Source organism: Misgurnus anguillicaudatus, chromosome 8, assembly GCF_027580225.2.
Source record: "Misgurnus anguillicaudatus chromosome 8, ASM2758022v2, whole genome shotgun sequence".
NCBI classification, from domain to species: Eukaryota; Metazoa; Chordata; class Actinopteri; order Cypriniformes; family Cobitidae; genus Misgurnus; species Misgurnus anguillicaudatus.
This window is the reverse complement of record NC_073344.2, coordinates 11,116,277-11,139,042: the sequence shown is the minus strand read 5'-3', so window position 1 is coordinate 11,139,042 and position 22,766 is coordinate 11,116,277. Positions and strand designations below refer to the sequence as shown.

At 37.5% G+C, this 22,766-nt stretch overlaps 1 protein-coding gene across 1 annotated transcript in view; it reads left to right on the top strand.

The window, feature by feature from the left end:
• brinp3a.2 (bone morphogenetic protein/retinoic acid inducible neural-specific 3a, tandem duplicate 2) overlaps nucleotides 1–21,786 on the top strand; it is a 55,880-nt gene extending 34,094 nt beyond the window's left edge. Inside the window, exons 4-8 of the mRNA XM_055213479.2 lie at nucleotides 3,303–3,493; nucleotides 14,083–14,188; nucleotides 15,106–15,342; nucleotides 17,380–17,602; nucleotides 19,988–21,786. Of these exons, the coding sequence (XP_055069454.1) occupies nucleotides 3,303–3,493; nucleotides 14,083–14,188; nucleotides 15,106–15,342; nucleotides 17,380–17,602; nucleotides 19,988–21,104 (1,874 nt within the window). The 3' untranslated portion in view covers nucleotides 21,105–21,786. The remainder of the gene's footprint in view (nucleotides 1–3,302; nucleotides 3,494–14,082; nucleotides 14,189–15,105; nucleotides 15,343–17,379; nucleotides 17,603–19,987) is intronic.
• Nucleotides 21,787–22,766: the final 980 nt, after the last annotated feature.

Below are 22,766 nucleotides of genomic sequence, written 5' to 3'. Positions count from 1 at the left end.
AGTTGGCCAAAGCCGATTTTTTTTAATATATATTTTTTTTAAATTGCCACATTTTCGGCCCGGCTGATTAATCAGTCGACTTCTAGTCCATGTACAGTTCACTTGACGCAAATTTCGTTATCTAAATAGTATGCCCACACTGTACATGCACCGGCAGAATTTTGTAACCATGCTTACTTTTTACCCATAGGGGCGTACAGGAGAATGTACCGTTGAACGTCTGTGTACAATATGCCTTGCAATGCTGTGTGTTCGACTGTGCGCATATATTTACATACAGGTAAAAAATACTCTGTGCTTTAGGTTCAAAGGTGTACTTTTTGAAAGGGTTCAGCTTCAGTGACAGCTTTTGTACCTTTTTTGCTAAGAGTGCAGTAACAGTACAATATGCTAACATACTTGCAGGTAGTACAGCACAGACAGATTGATTACAATAATTGACAATGTTGAAATCTCTTCTAAAACCCGAGAGGAGACCCCTCACTAATGTGTCTAATGTGTCTTTCTCAAGAGATCTTTTTTTATCCCACTGCATGCTGTCTTAAACATCTGTTAAGATAAAAAAGTAATCAGTTTTGCATTTCTTATGGGAATATATGCAAGAAAAAACTAATACCTAGTCTAAACAAGATAACAAAGGTTTTTTACACTCATAAAGCTGGTGCATATTCATGCATATTTAAATTACATTCTGTACTCCACCAATCTAAGTTGTATGAAAGTGAAACTTAAGAGAAAAGGCTTTCCTGCCAATGATGAGTTTTTCCGGCAATCCATATTTCCGCTATTATCCACCAGGTGGCGCTCTTATTCAACATATTTAACCCGGAAGTATGCCCTTGGGGCAAACAGTTCAAATTCCGGGTATGTTTTGATGATCGCTCTAAATCTGATCTCTATCTAAAGTCCTTCACAAAAATGCAATTATCTAATAATAATAATAATAATAATTATTATTATTATTATTATATAATTATTATTCGCTTTATGCTCAAATGTTTTATTTTTGAAGAAACCAACCCATATTTAAAAGGTTAAAATAGATAGGATGAATTTTTTTTTTTTAAAGCAGAGGGTCTTTTATTTGATATATTGTTTGTTTATATATTTTAACATTTTCTGGAAGGCATTTAACTTTTGTTAAAATCATAAAAAATACTGGTGCTGGCTGGCAACTTTAAAAAAAGCACTGGCGGGGAACTTAAAAAGTTCTGCATAATTAAGGGCGTGGCCACTTGAGTGACAGGTGAAATGCCACTGCTGTCACTACCGTCAAGCTAGGTGGGCGTGGTTTCAGCAACCAGTCATCTCAGCTTCACCCACGTTGTGCCTCTTTACTCATTTTTGGTTATCAATGTGTGATGCACAGTGATGCGTGGCCAAGATGGCGACTGCACGCTCCCTAGAGCTGCACGATTAATTGTTAAAAGATCGTGATCTTAATTCAGCATTTGGACCATTCAGGTAATTATATTTTTAAGGAGGAAAGACACAGTTTTGTCAGTTCTCTCGACAACACGCAATCACAGCGGCCGCGATGACGTCTTGACGTCTCATTTATTATTGCGCAAGCCAGATGTGCTCGTGTTCGTGTTTGCTCCACTGGTACAGCGGATGCTTTCGTCGAGAAGTTAAACAGAAAGAAACAGAAACTAAAGAGAATGAGTGAGGCAGAGCAATGCGCAGGTACGTCCGACAAGAACCTTGACGTTGTTTTGGTACCAAAAAGAGGATCTTATCCCTTCCGAAAGGGTTTTTAGCACAGGGGGGAAACATTGGCTGTGTCCAAATAACCACACTTGCTGTCTTTGCACTTGACTGCTTAAATTACGTTTTCTTGTATTTGGCCCAAGTGCAGTGGGCGTGAAGATTAAGCGTGCATGTAGATTTATTCACCCGATGGACGTTCACGCTGCCAGCGAGAGCATCAAAAAACACTCGAATGCATTCTCTGGAAATCTCTTAAGCGGAGGTTTCCACCTTCCGTTTGGTTGGCGCGGAACGTTTCCGCCTTGCGAGTGGTTGGCGCCGAACCGCGTCATAGCTCATTACCATAAAGTAATGTTAATCCATGTCTACTTAAAATTTATATATTTTTTCTTTAAATAAAATGAATACATAATAACTCTACAATTAACATTAACTGAATTTAAAGATTATGTACACTTATCTGAAACTTTCCGAAGCATAATTCTTTGCACCTGTAAAAACTAATGTTAAACTAATGTTCAGTGGTTGTACATCTTTAAAATTAACAAAGTTCTTGAGAATCGTGATCTTAATTTTAGGCAAAAGAATCGTGATTCTCATTTTATACAGAATCGTGCAGCTCCAACGCTCCGCCCACTACTGGCTTCAAAAAGCTCTTCACAATCCTATGGGTGACTTCACGGACACTATGTCCATGTTTTTACAGTATATGGTTAAAACTGAAACCCACGTTTGATGATGGTGCGTACTAGTCAAAAGTCCAGGAAAGTTCACCAGGAAATTTATTTCTTCGGTAACAAAAGCCAGAATTATTTTTGCAAAGGGGTCTCTTCTGAAATCCACAAGTGTCTATTCCTTCGCTCAGCTCTCAAACTTACAATAGGATGCGCTTAACAGTTTCTTCACGTAATGCAATTAATTAGTTAGACACAACTATTGTGGCCTTCAGTGCTTTGGAAAACAAGCGATATTGTGTAAGGTGAAAGCATAAAACTGAAGATGCAAGTCCTGGCTTTCCAACAACGTTCTGCCTGGAATACAAACCAACTGGAAGATGAAGGAGTGGAACATATGGACATAAATCATAATAATTCGATAACGCATAGTTTGAATGACAGGGCTACAGTCAACTGTAAACACAACTCACTTAGCTAGAGTGTTTGAATAAGAATTGTAGACCAAATGAAAAAACTAGCAACATGCAATCATTTTGTGGTAAAAAAGGCATTGATTTGCTACACGTATTATAGATATCAAACAGAGACTGAGGGTGAGGCAACAGACATGGGCCCTAAAACAGAGATATTACCCTGAATAAAATGTAAAAAAAATTGTAGTGTCAGAACCATAAAATTATTTTTTTTTTAACATATTTATTGTAGAAGATGAATAAAAACATTGACTTTATTTAGGGGTATAAGAAATGATTTAAAAAGTAGCTTCTTTTCCTATTTATTCAGCAGATTTATTTTATGATTTTTACTTTTCACATGTAGGTGTGGGAGCTACAGTTTGCCCTTTATTCTATTAGTCAATGTTATTCCTACTGTTAAACATTTCTGTGTTGGTAAATGTGGTATCCTGTGTTACAGGAGAAGAGGCTTTGACTATATTTGTGGACAAGAGGAAGTTGAGTAAGAAAGTAGAGGCGAGCGACTACACCAGCAATAGCACCGCTGTGACTCTGGAAGCCCTTCACCAGTTGGCGGCCTCCTACTTCATAGACAGAGAGAGCACTCTGAGAAAACTACATCACATCCAGATTGCCTCCACTGCCATCAAGGTATATCATCAGAATCCACAGATTTCCTCTTTAATCTGCAGAATAATAACGTTCAGTTTAACAAAGTGCATTTCTATCTTTCCTGCCATTATCTTTGTTATGCGGTACTGCGTTTTAAAAAAAGTCACTTTCCGTAAACTTACTGGTCTGCACATTCTTCCATTTTCTGTTGACCTATGAATGCCTGGTAATTTATGTTATTAGCAGAAATTACATTAGAAGGTATACGTATATACTGTATAGATATAGGGCAAATGGAAGAACACATACTCATGATGCATTAAAAAGTATGTTTTAACTTTTGAAGGCATCTGTTTACACAAAAAAACGCTGGGTTGTTAGTAGGGGTGGGTGATAAATCGTCTGTGATTCTCATGCGTATCTCATCAGTAAAGCCGATTTCGTGATTACCGTTTTTATCCGGACTATAAAACGCTCCGAAGTATAAGTCGCATCAGTCAAAAATGCGTTTTGAAGAGGAAAAAATCATATATAAGTCGCACTGGACTATATGGCGCGTTTATTTAGAAAACGATTTCACAAAATACAAGCCCAAGCACAGACATTTAATCTGGAAAGGCAAGTTATTCAACTAAACAATAGCACACAGAACAGCAGGCTGAATAGCAGAGATGTATAAAGTACTAGGGACCCAGACTTGAGTAAAAGTACAAGTGCTCTATCAAAAAAAGTGACTTGAGTAGAAGTTAAAGTGCTCTTTAAGCACAGCACTTAAGTGGAAGTACTAAAGTATTAAACATGTTTTGTACTTAAGTATTGCAAGAAGTTTTTTAAAAAATATACTACTCAAGTACTGAAAGTAAAAGTATTGTGTAATGTAGTTATTAAAGAAAAAGTCAAAAATTTGAATATAATATTGTTTACATTATTTCAAATGTTTAAGCTAAAGGACACTCACAATTCCTTTAGCTGTAGCAAGAGTACAAGGACATGAATGTTCAGATAATTTAGATTAATTTAACTTATATGGAGATAGAGAATTCAGAATTAATGAAATATTAATCGATATAAGGGTAATAGGTAAAGGTACAAGGTGTTTCAATGTATTTAGGTTTCCTTCTTTCGCACACACTCGCCCTTTCTCGTGCATTCTCTCTCTCTCTCAGCCTCTCTCGCGCACTTTGGTTCTCTCTTCGCTTCACATTTGTCCACAACCGCGGCTCATATTTGTGAGTGAGAGGGAGGGAGGGAGGGGTCCGCCCTTCACTTTCTCCGATTGGTTTAGACCACGATCTATGAGTGTTTCTAATGTGTATCACCACTCCAGCAGTGATAATGTGGGTTTGGAATGATTCGTAACATTTGAGTGTAACGAGTAACTATGCAGCACATAAAAAATGTATGGGAGTAAAAGTATTAAACTCATCGAAAATATGTACTGAAGTAAAAGTGGAAGTAGGAGAAAAAAATAATACTTCAGTAAAGTACAGATACTGTCTTTTAGTACTTAAGTACAGTAGTGAAGTAGTTCTACTTTGTTACTATACATCTCTGCTGAATAGGTGTCCTTGCATGTTAAAGTAACATTAACAGTCATTTACACGATACACTATAGCATACAGAACATACCTGGGAGGCTGAATAGGCTAAATTAATAGGACAAGCCAAATCAAGTTCAAAAAGGTCCCAAAGTCCCTCATCACTGAATCCATTGGATTACATAAATACAGGAGCAGAATAGAGCGGACTCTCGTGGCTGTAGACGGTAATGGTTTCTCTTGGTTCATAAGAAATCATTTGGATGTATAAGTCGCACCTGACTTCATGTTCAAGGACCCGCCAAACTATGAAATTTTTTTACATATAAGTCGCACCTGACTTCAAGTTCCAGGACCCACCAAACCATGAAAAAAGTGTGACTTATAGTCCGGAAAATACGGTAGTAGTAAATCACCATCACCTGCTATCAGATGGAGCGGCATTTACTACACAGAGCCGTATTTCACCGAGAAGCTCCACAAAATCGCATACATTAACGGAGGCAATTTGTCCACGAGTATGAACGCGATTTTGCCGAGCTTCTCTGTGAAATACGGCAGATTTACTACTAATCACGAAACCGCCTTTACTGATGAGATACGAATGAGAATCACAGGCGATTTATCGCTCAACCCTAGTTGTTAGGTGCCTTCATAAAATAAGATAACTTTTCATATTAGAAGGTGGAAGAAGTGTTCGTTACTCAGAAAGGAAACCGGAAGAGCTAGAGACTGCAGTGATACAAAACATAAACAGTGCTTGCTTACCAGTCTCGATTGTCACAAGTGGATTTGTGATATATCTGTAAACTCCTATCAGCCTATATTTTACAAATATTATTATTATTATAAAATGAGAAAAAAATATGAGCAGTCTGCGTGATTTTGTTGTTTGGTTGCTATGTCACTTCCGTTTTTATTTTTGTGCACTTATTGGCTATGCCGAACAACTGATCAGAATGATCAGATTCCTATGATATTCAGGAACAAAAGCCAACTAGATCCTTACCATCTCAACCACAAAAACTTCTTGTTGTTCCTCTGTCCAAGATGAAAACCAGAGGGGATCGTGCTTTTGCGGTCGTTGCCCCCAAATTATGGAACAGCCTTCCGTTATATATTAAGAACATACAGACGCTCGGCCAGTTCAAAAGCCATTTGAAAAAATTTTTTCGAAATCGTTCGATTATAGAAGTGTCGGAGGTTGTTAGCACCAAATCTCTTCTGATCCTAGCTAAGATGCACTTTAATGTCTTTTAAGGTTATTTTGTATTATTTTATAACTATATGAATGTGACTATTTCTTAATATTTGTGTTTTTATTATTGTGCTGTTGTCTGTACAGCACTGTGGTCAACGTTGTTGTTTTATTCAGTGCTTTATAAATAAATTTGAATTTTGAGCGGCACCGCCTATTCAACATGGTGATGATGACCTACTTTAGCAGACGGTGCAAAACACTGAAAATGTGTCCAATGACAGATGACACTCACAACCTGCCCGACCGCTGATCTTCAGCTGTGGTGTACGGTTGTCTTTTTGACCAAACACTGTCAGAATGCTTTATAAACTATAGCCTTTCTGTCGCAGATGTGGTACCCTAAGGTTCTGTTTTGTACCTTTACAGGTATACAAAACATAATAACGTTCAGTGTTGGGGAAAGTTACTTTTAAAAGTAATGCATTACAATATTAAGTTACTCACAAAAAAAGTAACTAATTGCGTTACTTAGTTACTTTTCATGGAAAGTAATGCTTACGTTTTTTATGACTGAAAAGTTCTGCATTCAGAAATTGCATATTTCATCACAAAAATGTCGAGCTCTGGCCTGCCATCTCAGTTTCTGACTCAAACTGTTCCCACAAAGGCGTGTACTGTACGTATACAGTGCATAATGTGACTATCGAATTAATCAAATTAATTAAACTAAAAACGTAACTTGCATTACTTTTTTAAAAAAGTAACTACAATATTAATGTGTACATTTAAAAAGTAATGCGTTACTTTACTTGTTACTTCAGAAAGTAATATTATTACGTAATGCACGTTACTTGTAATGCGTTACCCCCAACACTATAAAATTATACAAATGTTGTACCTTTCTGGGTACATTACAGTCTTAAGGACCTATTGTGTACATTTAAAGATACAGATGTTTTGTACCCCTAACATTTAACTGGTACAAAATTGGTCTTTGTAGGACCCCAAAAGGTACAACATTTCAATGTGTTGTATACCCATAAAGGTACAAAACTTAACCACCCCAGTGACAATTTTTTTTACAGTTTAAACCTTTTAAAACTTTGCACAGTGGTATAGTTCAATAAAATATGTGTAATAAGTTTCATGTCTTCTCATTAGCTGCATTTGCATTTGAAAAGTTGTTTACCGTTAGATCAAATTACCTCAGATTCATTATTTTGTCATTAAACACAACAAAACAGGAACATTTCACGCTAGAGACAAACAGATGTTTAGGAAAGTGCAGTGGTGTTTTTTCCTTGCTTTTTAGTGTTTTAGGAGAAAATAAAATCGAAAGGGTATTCTACTCTGGGGGGCCTTTAGCCTTGTTAAGACCCTATTATACGACAGAATGCTAGAGTATCACATATGCTTCAACCAGCTGTAGATGGTCACTAAAACCAATAATTAAAGATAAATTACAATTATATTTCTAAATCTATTAAAAGAGCAGTCCAGCATGACTGTATGAAGTGAACTCTTGTTTATCCATGAGTCCTGTTTTAAAGAGCACCCATTTCATTGCTAAAAAACAACATTATTTTGTGTTTTGGTATAATACGATGTGTTCGCCTGGTTTATGGTTCAAAAAATGCATTATTTTCCACATACCGTACATTTTTGTTGCTCCAGATACCCAACATGATCTCACAAAGTTCCATAGTATAGTCACGGAATATTTTGCTCATTTATCCATGTCATTGTCACGGATCTCCACATTTTTACGTGTCCGTACCACAGACTATTTTTTTTCGTGTCAGTTTCAGGGGCTACATTTGGAATTTGGGTTAGGATGCCACTTTATCTATTGGTTATACTATTGTGGCCTGACGTTAGGGTTAGAGTTGGGTTTGGGTTAGGATGTCATTTTATGTTACAGAAAGTCGTTCTTAACCCAAACCAACGTGAAAATTGTAAGAAAATAGCAAAAACAACTGAGCAACCAATACGCGAAACCGACACGGAAAAGAAAGCCCGCGGCACGGACACCGAAAAACGCGGAGATCCGTGACAACGACAAGGAAAAATGATCAAACCATTCCGTGACTATAACACAGAAATTCGTGAGATCAGGTTGAGTTATCCCTGCCTTCCCCAAACGCTCTGATTTTGTACAGAGCTCATCGATCTGAAAAGCGTTGTGTGCCCGATTGGCCAGCTCACCAGTACATTGTGATTGGCCTGAATACCTCTGACGTCAGCTGGAAATGTGACGCTCCTTACCCTGTTTTGAAGATTAGCTCACAATGCCATGCTGACAAGAGTTAATATCGTCTTTACTATCGTATCAATTCGAGCAAAATCTGATCCAGAAAATGCAAATGACAAGTCGATCGATCAACTTTGCCAGCCCGGTTCTACCGGCCTTGGTTTATTCGGTATTAATTTTTTAAAAAAACATATACTACTTACAAGGCTATATGTCAGAAACGTGAGGAATTATGATAATGACCGTCATCTCCACGTCAACCGGCCCAGGAAGTAAACTGTTGCCTACAATCCGTGTGTTTGTTGTAGTCCAAGAAAAGAGATTTACGTTAAAGACGATAACTCGCGTCATCGTTTACCTTGGGATTTGTACCTTTTGCATATCATTAACATGTACTAACATCCATTTACACACTAAAGGAAATGTAAAATCAGAAATCGGTTAATTGGTGCTCTTTAAAATATGGAATTATGCTTTATGAATTCTTAATATCATATTTTTCACAGCCAAATCCTTATTCTGGTAAAATTAATATTTGTAGGTAACAAAATCATTGCAGACATTTACGGACACGTACTATCCATTATGTTGGCAGTTGTTCTTACACTTTACACAGGCATTAAAGTTTCTTACTGAATTGGTCATTATCAATCAAAGCTGTCTGAAAACCCAATAGAGTTATTTACTCCGGCTTGGCAATGCTCAGTATTACGCATACATTACAGGCAACACTTAGATTACCCTCTATATCTCTTTATATACAACTGTGCTTTCCATCAGCACCGATGCTGCAGTACCTAGACATATTTATTATTGCTAGGGCAGATCTCAGGTGTCAGTGCTGTGCTTGTGTATTGCTAGTATGCAGTGTTTGGTGAAAATAACAAAAGAGCTCTTTGAGTGACGGAAGAAGCCTTAAAGGCATGACAACACATCTCCAACAGCGCAACAAAACGAATCGCGAAAACAGCAGGGGTCCCCAACACATGCATCATTTCCGCAGGGGGGTTGACCCGTGGCTGCACTTCACAGGACAGACCCAGGAGAAAATTTCACTGTATTAATACCAGACTAAATGTAGCTAGAGTGCACAACGAGGTTCCTAGCACCCCCTTCTGGGCACCGTGGAGATGAAAGCTTGAGAAAATCAAGAATTTGACGCTATATCCCGTATTTGTGGATCTGCTCAGGTTTGTGTAATGCGTGAGACCATTCTGTAATTTTTTCGATTTCATGATTTTCGGCTGTAACCAACCGATAGCATTCACCTGACAGAATTGGAACTACAGGAAGAGAGACAAATCTCTTTTTAACTTTGAAAATACTTTTTTTTTAAGCAAATAGCATCTATTGTGAAAAGTTTTTCCACCATGCTTTGGAAAGAATATTACATAAAGGTTGCATTTGTTTATTAGTGAAACTAGAGAAAAAAATTATAGCAATCCTCTAAACTTGGATTTCAAGTGTTCCTAAAATACCTGCAATCTGTGCGGTGTGAGAATCAACAGCAGACTGTTGATGTTTCACATTAAGGTGCAGGTGGCCTATAATTTGCCATTACCAGGTATTTTATGACAGGCAAAGTATTTGCTTTGAATAACAGCTGTTATCCGTAAAGGGAATCTAATATCACGCCCCACTTGTTCATCAATCAGTTCTCTTTTAGCATATGGCATATCATATGGCACATTAAATAATAAAAAAGATATATCATATGATTGCATCGAGTATGGTTTATTAAATCAATTGCAGCGGAACCGAGTTTAGTGTTTTTTTTTTCACAGTTCATGCTTTTACTGCAGGTTGATTTTAATGCAAGACACCGTAGATTGCACCGCAATCTACTCTTACAGTAACTTTAAAGGTCAAGATGATGTCAATTTGAATCTCGCCGAAAGCGAACATGCATATATTGCAAATGCGCGTGCTTCAGAGCTCAACGTTACGGTCGCTGGACTCCTCGGTGCGTTTGTGATGGAGTGGCATAAGACAACCTTGTCTCACCTTATCTCGCTGCCAGTCTGGGAAAGATCTCATGTGACAGGCCGAATCGAAAGAAATCGCTGAATTGATGAAGGATCACTGGCACCATGAAAGAGAAAAGTGTGAATCAATTATGCGCACTCCTCCGTGTCACGAGGAGAGAGAGGAGCGGGTGAAAAGCAGAAGAAAATTCAGTGTGATCTCATATTGCAAATGCGGATTATAGCGGGGCCAGCTTGCAATAAAGGTCAATTGAGTTGCTTGAGTCAATACGGCTATACGGAGCCTAGCCATCATTAAGTACCAAACCCTCCAGTAAGGTTAGATGTTCTGCAATGTAGAGAGCAAGAGGCTGCTGTTTTTCTAAATAAAGAGGAAAATCGATTAAATACATTTCGAAACAGAGGAAGAAAAGCTCATTGTGCGACTGTCTGCTTGGCTTCTCATTTAGCTCAATGAATCAGTGTGACAAAGAACTGTAGGTTATTATCTACAAGACTAACAGCACTGCATTATCATCATGTCTGGGACAAGGACGCCAAGCATGTGAAGTTGTTATAATGCTTATGTTAATAGACAGAATGGTTATAGTCTATTTTAAATGTGCCATAGAATGTAAAACTGTATTCGCCAAGGCATAGATTAATAATAAGAGTTCTGTACATGGTAATGACATCTTGAGCCTCAAACATGATTGTTTCCCCATTCTTATGTAAACTTTGTGCATGCAAAAGACCGCTGGAAAACACGGTAATCTCAACATAACACCGTGACAATACAGTCAAAATGTATGCACCCAACATTAAATTAATTCCAAAAACAAAGTTTTGATTGCTGAGTTGGCGCATTATGGTAGCTAATGCTATAGCGTTTTGGCTGAAGTTCTACTACTGCAGGTCCATACTGAAAAAACACAAACTTACCATGCAGAAACATCCATTTCCAATCTCCAAACGATTGGTTGTTCCAAAAATTAATATCTTAATCTGATACAGGCTCAAAAACATATGGTCCATTTACTAAAGTGAGCTACTGACATGAGCCTCATAAGCTGCACTGTGAAACAGCCAATCAGAGCAGAGCTCAACGTTATTATTCATGACCCTTCCAAACAAGGTAATAACAGATCATTTTTTGAAGCTGTCGACTTCAAAATACGAGCGTTTAGACACAGAAATGGAAACAGGCAACTTTTCATAGTACTACTATTAGTAAAACTGCGTCCACTAGGGGGAAACGTAGTCGGCGATCCACTTTATTCTCCTTAAAGGCTGGGTTTTACGGCTCGACAGCTTATAAAAACTTCTGGGTTCTTTGGCTTGTTAGCTGTACATATTGTCACAAAGCAGCTTTTAGGCATTATTCAGTTTTTTGTTATAAGCCAGAAATGACAAGGAGGCGGCCTCTTGCAATACAAAGTCAGTGGAGACGGTTGGATTGGGTTCCCCCCCGGTGGGCGTGGTTTTCAGGTTATGACGCGCTGCGCTCTGTCTCTATAGAAGGTATGCAAAAACGTCACTTTTCCAAGTGACCACGCCAGAGCTCGCGCTGTTGAGTGGCAAAACATTCAACAAAATAGCTGGTTTTAATAGCAGCTGCGAAAACGCCATTAAAACAGACTATTATCGGCTTAACATGAATTTAGTTGGCCTTAACAGTGACAAAACAACAACTTGCCAAACAACCAGTAGTCTGTGGACATGGCATATGGCCAAACATTGCTTTTCCTGACATATACTGTATGTTTGTCTTGCTTAACACTATTAAACCATCCCACCTTTGTAGCACACAAGGCTCATCATAATGGATTTTTTTTAATGAAGACTCACTGACAAACTTAGCAATTACACAGAAGAAGAGTATTCATTGATGTATTGTTATAGGATTTTTATCCCAAAATTCCTGACATATGGCTACTGCTACTGATTTACTTCTCCTTTGAGTGTTTTTTGCAGTCCAGAAAAAGTTTTTGCTCCAAATTTTTGTTGAATCTAAACTACTTTCCCATTTTAGATGCGTTTTTCAGGCTATGCTAATGCTGTTGCTCAGACTTTTTGCCACTCAGTGGGTGTAACCGTAGTCACTTTTGCCAAAGGTGACGTCACGTGCATATCGTCTATTCTAGAGAAAAATACTGGGGTTGTAAGTGGACATGTAAAACCGTCTCTGAATAATTTTTCACATACAAAGTCACATACCTTCTTTGTAGATATCAGAGAAGAATTTAACATAAATATCAATGCATTCATTTAAATGAGTTTTGAATGGAGCTATTGAATGTAGAGGCTCAAGCTTAAACCTTTTATCAGGCCCGATCTGCTTATTTCATTAAACTACAGGATTACATGTAAACAGATGAATTTACAGCGATACTCCGGTGAATAATGAAGATTACCCCATGATTTACTCCCCCTCAAGCCATCCTCAATATACATGATTATCTTTTTTTAGACAAACACAATCAAAGTTATTTTAAAAAATGTCCTTGCTCTTACAAGCTTTTTAACGGTAGTAAACAGGGAGCAGGGAACAACTTTTGATTTTAAAGCCCAAACAAGTGTATCCATCCTTCACAGACGTAATCCACACGACACCAGGGGGTTAATAAAGGCTTTCTAAGGGTAAACAATGCGTTTTCTTAACCATAAACCACGCAAACACATTGCATTACACAAAATACACAGAACAATGTTCTTTTTAGCAACATCATAGGAGCTCTTTAAAGAAAACAAAAAGGGCATTTTTTTAAATAACTTCGATTGTGTTTAAAAAGAGGATGGTCATGTACGTCGAGGATGGCTTAGAGGGATACTCTACTTTGGGAGAAAAATATGCTCATTGTCCGGCTCCCTGGAGTTAAACATTTGATTTTCAATGTTTTGTAATCCATTCAGCTGATCTCCAGGTCTGGTGCTATCACTTTTAGCATAGCTTAGCACAATCCATAGAATCTGATTAGGCCATTAGCATCGTGCTAAAAAAATAAGCAAAGAGTTTCAATATGTTTCCCATTTAAAACGTTACTCTTCTGTAGTTACAACGCGTACCAAGGCCGACAGAAAATTGCGTGATATTACGCAGCGCACGAAAATAGTCCCCTTGGTAACTTTTAATAGCTGTGGACTATTTTCGGCAGTGGGTAATATCACTACGCCTGCTGCAGCCATGGTACAGCAGCAAAGTCCTTGATTATTACTCCGAAATGAGAGTATAGTTCCTAGCCATATCTGCCTAGAAAATCGCAACTTTTAATTTTCTGTCGGTCTTAGTACACAATGTAACTACAGAAGAATCAAGTTTTAAATGGGAAAAATATTGAAACTCTTTGGTTATTTTTAAGCGTGATGCTAATGGACTAATCAGATTCAATGGATTGTGCTAAGCTATGCTAAAAATGGTAGCGCCAGACCCGGAGATCGGCTGAGTGGATTCCGGAATGATAGGGGTCAAATGTTTAACTCTAGGGGAGCTGGAAAATTTGCATTTTTTTTTTTTAGACGAGTGTCTCTTTAAGGGTGAGTAAATCATGGGATAATTTTTATAATTCGCTGGAGTATCCTTTTAACACTCATGTTAGGATATTCACACACTGTTTTTCGCCGTGCCAATCTTATGATGAAATTGCTAATTCTGTGGTGTGAATTTTGTTTCCCAGGTAACTGAAACCAGGACGGGCCCTCTTGGTTGCAGTAACTATGACAACCTTGATTCTGTCAGTTCTGTACTGGTTCAGAGTCCCGAGAATAAAGTCCACCTGCAAGGTATAAGTTTTAACATAATGGGGCAGTTTTCCGGACAAGGTTTAGATTAAACCATAGGCCTTGGTTTAACACTTAAGTAGTTTTTACAAACAAACCTTTACTGGTGACAAAATAATGGCACTGATATATTTTAAGATACGTCAATGCAAGCTGTTTTCAGTTAAGACAGCTCAAACAAGCATTTTATAATTGTACTAGACCTATGTCCTGTCCGGAAAACCAACCATATGGGCTATAAAGTATAACATTTTAATACTGTGATTGACATTTATGTTAATATTTGCTTCAGTGTGAAACAAAGTGTTTGTAACAGCTTTGCAAAGATACTCTTAAAGTAGTTTGGGCATGTGCCACATTTGCTGAATATAAAACACTGTAATTGCCGACACCATCTCATCTGGTAATCACATGACTGCAAACCACTTTACTGGGTATTTACATCGTGACTGCTTACGATGCACATTGCGCATTGCACACTTGCCTAGATTTTGTAAAATGTACTTTTTAAGAGTCAACCACCTTCTTGAGAGTACTCTTCTTTTTGAGAGTATTGATGTTCTGGGCTATTCATTATTGATGCAGTTCTAAAAAAAAAGTAAAATAAAAATATTACTTTGTTGGCACAAGTACCTCTCTATTTGCAAAAATAAAAAAATGTAATCATACACCTTCAGATAAAAGATCACGAGAAACATTTCATTCAAGTGACTCAGACATTTGATCACCTTTTATTCATGTGGGATTGCATAACACATTTTCTCATATGCATACGTGCGCGATTTCAAAGCAGCTTCATGGAAAACAGTTTACATAAATATTTATCATTTTTAACTCCACATATTGTGCATAATATATTCTGATCATGACACCTAGCACAGTTATTTTCTTAACAACCTTTCTTTTCTTTGTAACTAAAGGCTTGCAGGTCATTTTGCCAGATTATCTCAGAGACACTTTTGTCCAAGCAGCTCTTAGTTATATCGCCTGCAACGGAGAGGGAACTTTTGTCTGCAGAGACAATGACTGCTGGTGCAAGTGTGATCCTAAATTTCCAGAATGCAACTGTCCCTACACGGATATTCAAGCCATGGAGGAAAGCCTTTCACGAATCTCTGAATCATGGGCCCTTATTTACAAAGAATTTGAAGATTCAGGTAAGTCAAGTCACATTTATTTATATAGCACTTTTTATTGCATTTCCTATGGGAAACAGGGCAAGACAATGAAAAAAATTATTATATAGTAGTATATACTGTAAAGACGTTTTCAGCAGTAACAACATAAACAAGCGGCTTTCGTGGTCATCACGTAACTTCCGGTAAACTCTGCTAAGAATAAATAACAACAAAGTCCTAAAGTAGTTTATTTATATAACAAGCAACATAAACAACACGTAGAATACCTAGGAAACCAAAACATTTGTTATTTTCGACAAGGTATTTGTTCAAGAGTTCAGTTTAGCAACTAGTCAGACCAATAAACAAAAAGAAACCGTAAGTAAAGTTCTGACCAGATGCGTGATCACACGTGCATCCGCTAAAAGCATCTATAAGAGAATCTATAGTATTATTGTACATTTTTTGTCCTTAGAAATAAATTAAATCTAATAAAATGGTATATACTTTTTCATTGACTATCAAACAAATAGGAGTTTAACTTTTTCCCCGACGTTGATGAGTTATCTCGTCAATTAAGAAAAAACATTTGAGTAAATAAAACGTGTTTCTGAAGAATTTTTATGTTAATCTGCAATACCGCGATTACACAATTTATGAAAAAACTAAAGCAAAAACGTTATTTAATAATGTTATTGTATTGTATTTAATGTTTTGATTATCATTCTGAATCTGATCTCTAACAAAATTCCTTCATAGAAATGCAGTTATTTCAGATTTTTGCATAAAAAATGATTTTTAAGGAAAAATACCCATATTTAAGAGTTTATAAGCAAAGAAAAAATATTAGAGCTGGGCATAGATTAATCTAGATTAATCTCATACAAAATAAAAGTATTTTTTTGCATAACATATGAGTTTGTGCTGTGTGTAATTATTATGTATATATAAATACACACACGTTCATGTATGTATTTAAGAAACATTTACATATGTATATTTATTTATTTATATTTTTATATAAATATTTAAATAAAACAATAATACATATATAAATATACATAATATTTACACCCATTACAAACTCATATATTATGCAAAAAAAACTTTTATTTTGTATGAGATCAATCTAGATTAATCTATGCCCATCCCTAAAAAAATAATAGATAGGATGAAACTTTTTTTTTTTATTATTGTTTGGGTCTGTTCTTTCATTTGATTTATTTGTATGTTTATATTTTCCTGGAAGGCATTTTGTGAAACTTTTGTGAAAATCACAACAAAAAAAATGCTGGTGGGCAAATAAAAAATGGCTTGCGGGGAATGAGTTAATATTACATAAGAAATTTGCAATAATACATAGCAGTGTAAAGAAGAGCTTAAAGAAATTGAAGCAAAATCACTACACACCTACAAAATTGAAGCAGTTACATCCTCAAGAATGTATCCGGACCATTTAAAAAAAAAAAGTTGAGTACAGTACATATTCAACAACTTTCAATGTATACTGATATTTATGACCGAACGCCCTTCAGAGATAGAGCTGAATTGGACAAAAAATATATCCTTACATATTGCTTTATAATATGTTGAGTAGGATTAATCACCTGTAAAATAGTTTATTGCCTGTCCAGCATCTTTCATCAAGCATGAATAAAAGCACTTAGCATAATGTTTAGGTACTGTATTACTGCCTCTCGAGGTCACCCCACGGTGACCATAAAAGCTCAGGCAAAATTAAAACGCACTGCTTTTTGCCTCTTCTACACTTTCATCTTTTTTTTATACCTAAAATATCACCGAGTGCAATTACTTTCAAGTTTATGTTATTAAAGCTATCAAAAAGTGCCAGTAAGTGCCAGACATACACACTTCCTCAGGTATCGTAAATGTGTCCTCCTATGAGGGATATCAAAGGTTCTGCCTCATCAGCTCAAATGAAATGCATCTCAGAATGAACGCTTCGAGAAAAGTTTAGTCAAACTATATGTCAGAGCGATGAAAGACGACATACTCGGGCATTTAACTCCTCGCTCAGACATGACAATGCTTTGTATCTTTTTTCTTTCTCGACAGATGAGTTCAAAACATTTCTGATGAGGCTCCCTCAGAATTTTTTCCTCAATTCCTCCATGATTCAGCATTTATGGTCGCTGGATGGCGTGTTTCAGCGACGCTACGAGCAGCTGGAGGCGAGCATGAAGACTCTCTACAGGAGAGCCCAGCGTGTGGTGTACAAGCTCTTTAGCCTGAGCAAGAGGTGCCACAGGCAACCCCACATCAGCTTACCACGGGAAAGGTGCGGAGAACGTCCTCATTATCTTCTCATTGTTGCTGTGATGAATACGCCGATACTTAATTCGGAAATGAAATAATGCCTCCGCTCACTGTATCCAGGGAGAGGACTCTGTGTGCGGGGTTTATCATCATTATTGCTTGTGTTCTGGAGTGGCACGTGTTTCGAACTCCGCAGGCTATGTAGAGGAACGCTCGTCTGTGTGGTTACCGGTAATAGGGAGTGCTGAATAGACTTGTGTAGTGCCTGTTTGTAAGGCTTTACACATAAATGAGCTGTAAGTGATTGATTTCTGCTTCCGAGATCAGCTTTGCTCTGCAGACGGTTATGCCCAAAACTCTCAGGGGAATAATAAGTGTAGTTTTACCCATAAACAATAGGGCCAGAGTTGGTTTAGAGCACAACTTGTTTGTTTGTACTGTATCACAGTTATTTTGGTATTGGTTTGTTACTGTATACAGAATGTTTTATTCAGTGGTTTGGGAAAATGAAACATGAAGAAATTGCTGTAACAAAGCTTGTAGGAAGCAGAAAAGATTGTCTTTGCAACCTGCAGTAATCCAATAGACGAAATGTAAAACAGAACAAATTGTTACCCAATCTATGTAAACACAGCTAAAGTCATTTTTTGTGATTTACTACATTCATTCTGTGAAAAAAAATTGACTGAGTAAGGTAACGTCAAAGATTAAAGAGCACCTATCGTCCGATTCATGATTTTACATTTCTTTTGGTGTGTAAGTGTGTATTAGTACATGTCAACGATATGCACAAGGTAAACGATGATGCGAGTTATCGGCTCCAACGTAATTTTCTTGAACTACAACAAACAGATGGATTGTAGGCAACAGTTTACGTCCTGGGATTGGTGATGTAGACAAGACCGACATTATCATAATTCCTCCCACTTTGACTCACAGCCTGTAAGTAATCTCCTGTCAGCATTGCATTGTGAGCGAATCTTTCAAACGTGGTAAGGAGCGTCACATTTTCGGCTGACGTCAGAGGTATTCAGCCCAATCACAACGTACAGATTAGCTGGCCAATCAGGGACACAGAGTTTTTCAAATAGATAAGCTTTGTATAAAATCAGTGCATTTCAGGAAGACAGGGATATCCGGAGTTACAAAAATATACGGTATGTGGAAAATAATGTGTTTTTTAACCATAAAACACGAGAACACATTGAATTATACCAAATACACAAAATTATGTTGTTTTAGCAATGAAATAGGTGCCCTTTAAAATCAATGATTGAAATCAAACTTTATTGATCATAATCTCATAAATAGATTATGAGACTTTATCCTGAATTTTACAGGAAGGGTCAAAATTTTAAAGTGATCTCTGTTACCGTAAATAACTACACACAGTACATGTAATGTATATATTGTAGTTCTATATTTACATATAGAGGCCAAACTTTAGAGGAAATTAACTGTTCATTGGCTTCAAAGATTGTTTGATTTATTTATTTATTTTAAGTATTTTATTTAGTTTCACTTAAAACGTTTTCCCTGATTTGTTGGTCATATTTGGTTAACACTCACTGCAACCATTATAGCTTTGCTGCAAATCAGCCCACTTCATTTAAGGGTTGCGCCCCAAAATATCATTAAAACCAGTGTATTGTAAATAATATGATATACACTTAAAGGGACACTTCACTTTTTTTCAAAAATATGCTCATTTTCCAGCTCCCTTAGAGTTAAACATTTGATTTTTACCGTTTTGGAATCCATTTATCCGTTCTCCAGGTTTGCCGGTACCACTTTAGCATAGCTTAGCATAATCCATTGAATCTGATCAGACCACCAGCATCGCGCCAAAAAACAACCAAAGAGTTTCAATATTTTTCATATTCAAAACCTGACTCCTCTGTAGTCACATCGACGGAAATTTAAAAGTTGTGATTTTCTAGGCAGATATGGTTAGGAACTCTACTCTCATTCTGGCGTAATAATCAAGGACTTTGCTGTTGTAACATGGCTGCAGCAGGTGTAGTGATATTACGCACTGCCTGAAAATAAGCTGGGGACTACTTTCGGCATTGCGTAATATCACTAAGTTGAGTACCCCTTTAAATTAATTGTATTTTGAATGAAATTGCATGCAACAATGTGATGCAGTTACATTGTTGATGCAATGTAACTTTGAAGGTCTAAAGATACAATATTGTACATTCCTGTAGGTACATTACTGTATATACCTGTGTTTGACACTTCAAATTTTTCATGGTTTTTGTGTGTAAGAGTTTTCATTGTGTTCGTGGAGGTTTTAATCTTGTCATCTGCTGCTGTTCTGGTTTCGGATACATGACAATTTAATCTCACAGGATATGATTTAGGCAAACTAACTGATATTTATCTTATCTTTCCTTTAATATAGGCCACAGTCATACTGGCTGAACCACTTTCAGTCTTTGCTCTACTGCTCTGAAAACAACCATCTGGGCTCCTTCTCAGAAGAGCTGCACACCTGCATTTGCTCTTATGACCACAGTTCGTGCCAGGTATCCACGCCGTGCTCCGTGGGAGAAGGTGCTTCCTGTGCCGTCTGTGCTACCGACAACCACACTCGGTGCGGAAGCTGCAACGCCGGATACACATTAAGTCAAGGTTCCTGCCGACCAATGGTGGCAGATTCCACAGAGAACTACCTGGGCTTCGAGACTGATCTTCAGGACCTAGAGCTACGTTACCTTCTTCAAAGAGCTGATCGACGCTTGGAGGTCCACGCGATTTTCATTAGCAACGACATGCGGCTAAACAGCTGGTTCGACCCTACGTGGAGGAAGAGGATGCTGCTTACGCTGAAGAGTAACAAATACAAATCCAACCTGGTCCACATGCTCTTAGGCATCTCCCTTCAAATCTGCCTTACCAAAAACAGCACTCTTGAACCAGCCCTCACCCTCTTTATAAATCCCTTCGGGGGAAGCCACTCGGAGAGCTGGTTGATTCCCGTAAACGAGAACAATTTTCCAGACTGGAAGTCTGCTAAGCTGGACCTTCCGCTGGAGTGCTTTAACTGGACCTTGACTTTGGGCAACAAGTGGAAGACCTTCTTCGAAACCATTCACATTTACCTGAGAAGCCGCATTAAAACTCCAGGCGCCGGGGCTAATGAAAGCGTTTACCTGGAGCCTTTGGAAATAACCGACCCTACTAAGAATCTGGGGTACATGAAGATCAACAGCATTCAAGTGTTCGGTTACAGCATGCACTTTGACCCGGAGGCTATCCGGGACTTGATCCTGCAGCTGGACTACCCGTACACGCAAGGCTCGCAGGACTCGGCCCTGCTGCAGCTGTTAGAGATCAGAGATCGGGTGAACAGACTCTCTCCGCCGGGCCAGCAGCCTCTGGATCTGTTCTCCTGCCTGCTACGCCACCGGCTCAAACTAACAGCCAACGAGGTGGTGCGCATTCACACCTCACTACAGTCCTTCAGCACCCGTCTCCCCAATTCTCTGGATTACGAGACCACTAAACTTTGCAGCTAACGGCTTACGTGTGACAGCTGTCTGACGGCAGCAACAGAACAAGTGTAAAAATGCAAAATAGACTGTTAATGAGTCAAAGCTGTAGACTTTCAACGGTAGAGACGTTTTCGAAAGTACTTACAGATCATCTTACTCAACAGAAAAGAGACATTTTATTGTATAAAACGACAGTGAGATCAAAGAAAAGGGTTTTAAGAATACATGTTTGTTTGTAATTTTTATATGTTTTTCTTTTTATTCGTTTTTGCTTCAGTGACGGTGAGCTTTTTTCTGAAAGAATACAGTGATGTCAGTCAGTTTTGTAGGTAAATTGTTATTAAAACATCATGGTTGTTATCGAGTAATGTTTGCGCTTTATTTACGTATAAGCCTATTTTTATTGCTAAATGGCACTTTGGATTATCGGAAAATGTAAGACATTTTATATTTGCATTTGAGTGCACTTAATGAAAAAGTATATGATGAGTATTTGATGAAGTATATTGATGCAAGACTTTGATAAAATAGTGAATTAGATTTAGTAAGATAACTGTGTTACAAATCATGTTCAATTCATGTTCGGCCCTTTAATTTCATTTTTATCGAAGGGAGGGTGTTGAATGTCCAGAATTTTGACTGTAATATGATTTGTGTCCTAATTTATAGACACAGTGTTTTGAATATAAGCAGTACGGTGTATATTTGCTAGCATATTTTACATATACCCCCATATTCACAAAATGGTTCCCCTTTAAAAAGGTACAAACCCACTCGTTCTCATCATATTCATAGGTCCGGAAAAACTTTATGTAAATCATTTGTTTATATAACAAATCAACACAAATAGTTTGGGAAAAACATAAGTGTATTTTGCATTTAAACTAAAAAATTTTTTTTAAACATAAACACAAGAAATATGCCAAAAGTAACCAGGTGCAAAATACAGAGCAACCTAATTAGAGAAATGGCACAGTTTGTTCTCCATCAGATGCATAAACCATGGCAAAAAAAGTGTGGTTGGTAGGCAGAGACACTGACCAAAATTAGGGGTGCAGTGTGCACCTATAAATTGGCTGATGATGCTTGCTAAGCTTCTCAATGAATTACGGTGAAATGCCGCTACATCCAAAAGCCAGGGGGCGCTCTCGGGCAGAAACTTAACATGCGAAGAACCAGCGAAGAACCAGACACACGCAGCTCCAGGAAATGTCTTAAGAATATATTTATATTGCTGTTCTTCAAACCTTTTAAGGTATTTTCATGATAATAAAAAATATGTATAAAGATTATGTTTGACGAGTGTTGCTTTTTCAAATGCATGTTTTAAACAACTCAAACCAACAGTGATTTCAGATTGATAAGGACTTACTGATCAAAAGCCGTAGTACATGAAGTAGCTGTGCATAATATCTGGGTGTGATGGCTACAGCGTCACACAGGACATTTTTAAATAACTCGTTTTATTTTCGGACCAGGAATACTCTTAAATCTAAAAATAAAAAAACTTAACGAATTGTTTACAAGTTTAAGATGCATTTTTAAAGTAGCAAATGGACACATTTATCAATTACATAGAAATTAATGCACTTGTAATATGAGGTGGACGCGGGTCCGGATCAAGTTGCCGTCGGGTCCGGATCCGGACCGGAGTCCGGACTTTGAGAACCCCTGATATAGTGTTAG